At 40.7% G+C, this 7,569-nt stretch overlaps 1 protein-coding gene across 1 annotated transcript; it reads right to left on the bottom strand.

Moving 5' to 3' along the window:
• Positions 1-290: 290 nt before the first annotated feature.
• On the bottom strand, positions 291-6,837 carry LOC117937424 (5'(3')-deoxyribonucleotidase, mitochondrial-like). Its single transcript, XM_034861398.1, has 5 exons — positions 5,944-6,837; positions 4,544-4,644; positions 1,998-2,058; positions 1,756-1,870; positions 291-1,019 (listed from the first exon to the last, which is right to left on the bottom strand). The coding sequence occupies exons 1-5, from the start codon at positions 6,217-6,219 to the stop codon at positions 880-882; spliced, it is 693 nt and encodes a 230-aa protein (XP_034717289.1). The 5' UTR covers positions 6,220-6,837; the 3' UTR covers positions 291-879.
• Between the last annotated feature and the right edge of the window lie 732 nt (positions 6,838-7,569).

Here is a 7,569-nt window from a genome sequence, read left to right as displayed (position 1 = left end):
ACACCTACGCCAGGTGCGCCACGCCATGCGGTATCATATAATAGAGCCTATTACTTATTATTATATACTATATAATTATAATTAAAGACGTTTTTTTTCTATCTTTGAAACCTCTTATCTTTGTGAGGACTAAGATAAATTACATTAGTGTCAGTTTTGGGGGTTAATTTACGGAATTAACTTAATGATGAAAAAGCTTAAAAAATTGAAATTAATAAAAGCTTACGAAGTAAGTTGAATAAAATGCAAACTGTATAAGAACATTTTAGGATTGTACTTTAAGCCTTTTGGTTAGATACGGTGGCAAATTGTGGTGAATAATTGTTTCTTTCATCTCTGTTAACTGAAATAAAATGATTATCATCATATCATCAAGACCATAGATAAACAGCCCCAGTGTTTCCAAAATAAAATCCTGAGTTTAATGAGGAAGAGAAAAAAAAATATCCTAACAATACATTTCCCAAAAATATTATGCAGACACAGAGCAGCTCCCAACAACTTCAATGTGTCCGATTAGACTGACCATTTTAAATTGAATGTTCTGCTGTCACAGTTTCTTCAGTGAAGTTGGGGGAAAGTGGTTCCTGTCACACTCAGTCTCAGAGTGCCCCCTTGTGGTTGAACAAGAATGTCCATCCCCAGCAGAGTGAAAAAAATCCAACCTTTATGATATTGTGAATGTGGCTGAACATACCCCCTTTTCAATATTTTACCCTCCTTCCTTCCTTCCTATCCTCCTGCCAGCCGAGCCCCGACACCCATGACGTGATGACGTTGTCTCCGGTGAACCCCCCCCTTGCACCCCCGCCTCCTCCATAAACTCGTCCACTAACCAGGAAGCCGGGGCAGCTGGTGCTCGTGGGTGAAGGAGTTCCCTCACTGCCTTTTGCTGTCCAGGATGGCCCTCCAGTCGTCCGACCAGGACAGGAGTCGTCTCTGCGGGGGGCTGAGGGGAAGATGCTTGTTGTGGCAGGCGGTGAACAGGATGTGCTCCCACGTTGGTTTGGGCTCCACGCCTGATCAGGAGATATGTTAGGTACAAACATTACTTAATGACATGTCACTGTGTAGAGGGTTAAAAATAAACACAGCTTCAGATAACCCCCGCAGATCCTTCTTAAACACACTAAGTGAGAAATAAAACACGACAATTGTAAAATCGGCGTTCAAGCTCTATGTGTGAGGGCTCAAAGATGTGAGCCGAGCGGCTCGCCTGTGCCTCGACAGAATGGCTACAATGGACACATAGGCTGGAGGAAGTCGGGCAGTGTTACACCTTTTACAGGGTTCTCAAATCAAAACAAGTCCACTGGGATCATTCAGTAGTCAGCCAGAGAAGGCGTTTTTAACCAATTAGTGGAGCTAACGTTAGCCTAATTAGCTGGCCACTCACTTCACTTTTCATTTTGGGCAAAACGGTCACCAAATGGGCCCACGTAAGAATCCGGCTTCTTTCTGCCTCTGTAGGGAATCAAGGACCCAATGTTCAATGAGAACTAAGAATTTTGTATGTAAAAAAAAAGTAAATCTGCTACCCTTATTGTTAGAGACTGCATATGTCACGACGTGCCAGAGGGGTGGAGCTTAAAAAATGATCACTAAATGATCTGGGAGCTGCTTTGTCCTTGATTATCAGAGACAAAATAATTATGAATATTATTACAATACAGAATGTCCATTTGTTAATTCAAATAGCAGGCACTTTTGGGTGTGTGAAGCAATATAAACACTGTGTGTGCGTGCACACATTACCTAGAATGTCAGGCTTGTCGTCTATCAGGAGGTCTCCGGAGATTACAGTCTTGTCTCTGGTCAGGATTACCCGCTCCAGAAAGTCATGGCCAAAATGCTTCTCTACCCAGGCATACTGGACACACACATACAAACACACACACACACACACAGGAAATACAATGTAATTATAAAAAGGAAACAGAAAAGTGGTTTCCAAAGGGAACAGAGAAGTTATTATGTTGTTAATGTAGAGGGCTTACCTTCTCATACGGGCAGTGCTTGTAATGTTGGATAGGACTGGTGCAGATAAAGACATCTGTGCTGTAGAAAAGAAAGAAGGAAACACCAGGACCAGGGTGGAAAATTAAAAACATACAAACATTTTCATATCCCAGCTGACAGACACACTATTTATAACTGGGAGTAGACCTTCCCTGGTAGGAAAACATAAGGTGAAAAAATAAATAAATAAAATATGAGACACACCATATAGCACATTTTCCTGATAAGAAAAAAGCTTCAATCAGGTGGTTAAAGAAAGACATTAATTTCCATCAGTTTTTTCATAACTACTCCGACTATTTTTAGATGAATTAATCCGCTGTGGGGTGTGCTTCTGGGAATGCTACCGGAAATGTCAATCGCAGCCTCCTCCGTGTTGACTCAGATTACAATCAAATGAATCCAAGAAGTCATTACTGATACAGCAGCTTCCACCAAAGCAAATAGAGAGCACCAAAAGCTTTTACCCTAAGAAACAGCAACACAACGTGGCACTACACCTCTCCATCAATAACTTGATATCAGTATCCAACATTGCAACCCAAGCATTAGTGATAATTACCAGTGCATGCCTTCCAATTCAGTGCATCCCAAGTAAAGGAGTGTCTCATCATGTGCATAGAAAAACAAATGGTTACATGTAAGAGAGTGTTTTCATCATGACTTTGTGTAAACATGCACGCCGACTTTCTTAAGCCAAGTGGCGTGTTATCTGTACGCTGTATACAGCAGACATAAACATACATGCCGCTTGGCGTGTTATTGCAGGAAGAAAGTAACGACTGAGATTAGGAAAAGAAATAACGGAGAGGGTTTAGGAAAAGAAGAAATTGACAGTTCAGTTTAGGAAACGAAGAACCGGTTGGGTTTAGGAAAAGAAGAAGCCAACGGTTATATTTAGATTACAAAGAACCGGATGAGTTAAGGAAAAGAAGAAGCCAATGGTTGGGTCTAGAAAACGAAGAACTGGTTGGGTTTAGGAAAAGAAGAAACCGACTGTTGGGTTTAGGAAACGAAGAACTGATGGGTTTAGGAAAAGAAGAAACCGACTGTTGGGTTTAGGAAACGAAGAACTGATGGGTTTAGGAAAAGAAGAAGGCAACTGTTTAGTTTATGAAATAAAGAACTGGTTGGGTTTGGGAAAAGAAGAACGGGGTTGGGTTTAGTAAAAACAAGAAGCCGATGGTTGAGTTTAGGAAACGTGACACGCGGGAAACGAAGGCTCTGTGACACATGGGACATGATCCCCGGTGTACTGAGTGATGGTCCTGTGTTTAACCCATCCACCACCCCGACCAACTTCCCCACGTGGATATTTTGCCCTTTCATACTGCTAACTACAGCGTGAATTCACACGCTACCGCAAGGTAATGTAAGTCAATGGGGGACAAACGGCGTTGGTAAACATGCTAAAAAGAATCTATGCGTCTTGCAGAATGTTGTACATCTCAGTGTTGGAATCCTTTCAAGTGTATTACAGCCACACGTTAAGCCGTTTAGCTTTCAGCATTTTAACTTGAAGCCAGCTAAATGCTAACGTTAGTCTAATCGTTAACTGCTGCCAAGTTTAATGTTAACTAGCGCCATGTGTAGTGATGCTTCTGTTGCCTGTAACCTCCGTTTCGGAGCACCAGAGGGCAGGGCGGGCATTTTAGTGGCACCGAAATGAGGCACCGAATCTATAGCTAAGCAATATATCTATATTATATTGATATTGTGATATGAGATTAGATATTGTCTTAGATTTTGGATATCATAATATTGCAATATGGCACATGTGTTGTCTTTTCCTGGTTTTAAAGGCTGCATAACAGTAAAGTGATGTCATTTTATGAACTTACCAGACAGTTTAAGCAGTTCTATTATTTGCCTTTACCCACTTAGTCCTTATAGCCACAATATTGATGATTATTTATCCATTATTCCATTTTTATAAATATTTTGTGAAAGCACTAGTTGTTAACACCACAATATCATTGCGGTATCGATATCGAGGTATTCAGTCAAAAATATTGGGATATTTTACTTTTTACTAACTGAATCTTTTCATTCGGTACGGTGGGTACTGGCCGATTAGGCATTTGTCTTTCGGTACCTGACCCGTGTAACAATGAAACACATCTTCCATCTATCAGTCTGTAGCTCCATGCTGTCATCAAGTCAAACACTGAAACTGCTTGTCAGCTGAGCACCAAAGTATCGATCATAGAGTCAAACAAACGGTTGCAATATTTATTTCCAGTGTGAATGGTCTTAACTCAAACTGTGTTTCTGTCTAAGGGCTCTTACCAAAAGCCCTCATTTGTTCTCACACGCTTAACTTTTGGAATTTTGTGTCGTTTACGGCACAAAATCAACTCCTCGTGATCACCTCCCTGTAAGCTGTCAGTTTTTTGCATGTGCACACACATTTCAGCACGATGTTACTTGAAAAATACCTGTCCACGTCACATGCTACTATTAGATCAACAGCATCCCAATCCCTTTATAGATTAGATGAACGAACTGCATCTTCAAGACCTACTTATCCATCTTGGCCATCTCCTTGACTGCCTCCACTCCTCCTGGCAGCGGCTCCAGTTCTATGAAGAAGTCTTTGGACTCCCAGATACTGATGGCTTTGTCCTGGAGTAATAAAAACACACACACACACACACACACACAGCTTTATATCAGTGTACATTGATAAAGTGTCCACGTGAGAAGACATGTGCCCTGAAGGCGGAACTCTTAATAGGTCAACTTTTTATTAAAGTCAGGTAGACACTCGGCTGTGTCTCATTCCACAGTAAGGACACTGCTAACATGAACTAACCACTCACTGCCGTAGTGCCCATTGGCTTCAATGGTTAATATTGTCCCAAAAGGAACACTTATAATAAAACACTTACCAGAAAGCATGAGTGGTCGGCTCGCCGCCTCTCAAAATCTGACAAAAAACTATCAAAATGACCTTTGTTGAATAAAAAAAAAAGACAGATTCAGCAACTGCACGGCCTATTTCTCTCTTTAAATGTTTTCAGAAAGACGTTTCAGTGAAATACTTTCAGATTGTATTCCGAATGAGCCGCCATCTGGTGGCTATTAAGCTTGTTTCTTTTTTTACATTTATATAAATGTCCAAACCTAGAGACTTTCACACATCAGTGTTTAATTTATTAATATGTATTTGTGTTAAACTGACATATAACCATCTTTTCCTATTCTATTTTGCTTGGAAACGCTTCCAACTTGCTCAATAGGCGTCAGTTCTATTTTAGACTACAAAGTCACATGATCCTGCAGGGCCCATGATGGATGGATGAGATGGTAAAGACATATGGTTCTGCCTGTATAGAGTGCCTATCTTACTTACTTAAGATTGGGTTTTCACAAAATGGTTATTGCGACCCAAAAACATGTTTGGGGCAGCGGCTTATACACTGTCACGTACTAGCAGTCTAAAATCTGCTCACAAAATAAATTAAATACAGAAAAAATAGATATGGATTGGATCACAGGAGTCAAACCAATACAAAACAATATGTAATAATGTAATGGTTCAGTATGGCAGTAGTTTATTTATTAAATGTGTTCAAGAGTCCTTACGCATTGTGTCATTTATGGCTACTTTTAGATCTGTCCACTCAGACATTGAATGAAATTTAATTAATTCAAATTGAATGTAAAAGCCTACATGGGACAGTGGAGGGGATGCACTGCATGCTGGGTAATATCAAGCTTCAATGGCAAACTCTAGAAAGAGACCTTGGACAACTGACCCACTGATACAGTGCGGAAATGTAATTAACTGCTGTTTAAATGTAGGCCTACATTTTTTAACGGGGGACCCCGGGGAACCAGCGCAAGGCCTCTGGCTCTGTAAATGTGAATTTCTATAACATTATTAATAGTACGTTACGTACATGCATGTCAGTCACTTACACACAGGTCACTCCTCAGCTGCCCGTACTGCGTTGACACCCAAAACCCTCTTCTGTCGTCCAGGGTGATGTAGGGCTCTTCCGGGTACCGGGCCCGGTACTTCTTTAAGAAACCCCCCTCGAAGTCTGCCAAGACCCCGTCCATGTCAACCAGAACCCGCAGTCTCTTACCCGAAGGAGAGGAGGACGACATGTTGACGCAAATCCTATTAAACGGATCACGGAGCAAAGTTTTCCCTCTTCCGAGTAGGCGTGTAGAACTGAACAGTAATAGCATCGTTGACTGTTGACCGGCTGCTACTGCAGCTATGTTCCCAACAACTGCCACTGCCGTTAACCCTCTGCAAACGACGATGGAAACAGTTGATAAGTCCGCCGAAATGTTTTTGTAAATACTGTGGCAGTTAAACCTGGTCGTTTTCAGAACTGTCTGTGTTATTTTTTATTTTCGTAATTTTATTCTTTTACTGCCAGTTTAACTTTATGGGCATATCTCTCCTAGGCAACTGCAATTAAGCTAACGGTCGGTAGCTAGCTAATTTTAGCTGACAGGCTAGTCACACAGCAACGGGCAGGTCAAATGTGACATGCCTTCGGCCACAGTGTAATGGGAGCCGTTAGCATCGTTTGTCTGTGTGTATTAACTGCTCGGGCAGCTATCCATAGCCGTTCTGAAACCCACAGCATCTGAAACATCTGGCTGCTGGTGCTACCTGAGCAGAAACGAGTAGTGATATTGAGGCACAATGTAGAGAAAAGCTCGGCAGTTAGAACAAACTGTACAAAAAGTCCTGCTTGCAGCAAAGATATTAGAAATGAATGGGATGGCTCACTCCTCCGTTGTTTTGTGTGCGAACCATGTATGGGCAGTTTGTAGTTATACATGTTTGCAAATGTGTAAGAAAGAAAGAAAGAAAGAAAGCATTTTACCACCACCACCGATATTATATATACATATTATGATACACTACTTCTGCCTAAATGTGACAGTATGCTAACCTAATTCTGCATTTTTTTTAAGTGATTGATTGAACTGCTGGAATGACCCAAGAGGCAACAGTTGTTCTGCATACAGTGACACTTTCGGGGATCAGCTGTGCATGAAATGCATGACATTTGAAATGTTGCCAAAGTAAATGCTTACTTTTCTATATTTGAGTTGGTTTTTGTCCTTCTTTTGCTCATCTTCAATAATTGGTAACTTGTGATTTTGACTGCCTAGTCACTACACTTCAGAACACTACAAAAGACATAGTGGTGGTACATTAAAACAAAACAATATCCGTATTAAGTATGCAGTAATTTTTTACCAAAGATAACCAAGTTTATGAAGGTGATGAACTTCATAAACGTCCATATTGACAGAGTGAATAAATAGCAAGTCTTAAGCCACAAATGAATAAGTGTGCCGTTGATGCTTATAAATAGCTAATTTAAATTAGCTGTTCTTAGAGTAACAATGCGTACTTTATGTATTTCATCTGCAAAAATAAAAAAGTACAACAGTCCCAGACAAGATAATTTACAATAGTACCCGTATAATGTTTTAGAAGAACAATAAACACTTATGTCCAGTCTATATTCAGTGGCTACTTTAAAGTCAGTTAGACGGGTGCTCTTACAGCTT

This window comes from Etheostoma cragini, chromosome 21 (genome assembly GCF_013103735.1).
Source record: "Etheostoma cragini isolate CJK2018 chromosome 21, CSU_Ecrag_1.0, whole genome shotgun sequence".
Lineage (NCBI taxonomy): Eukaryota > Metazoa > Chordata > Actinopteri > Perciformes > Percidae > Etheostoma > Etheostoma cragini.
Note: the sequence above shows the minus strand (reverse complement) of the source record. Positions and strands in the feature narration are given on the sequence as shown.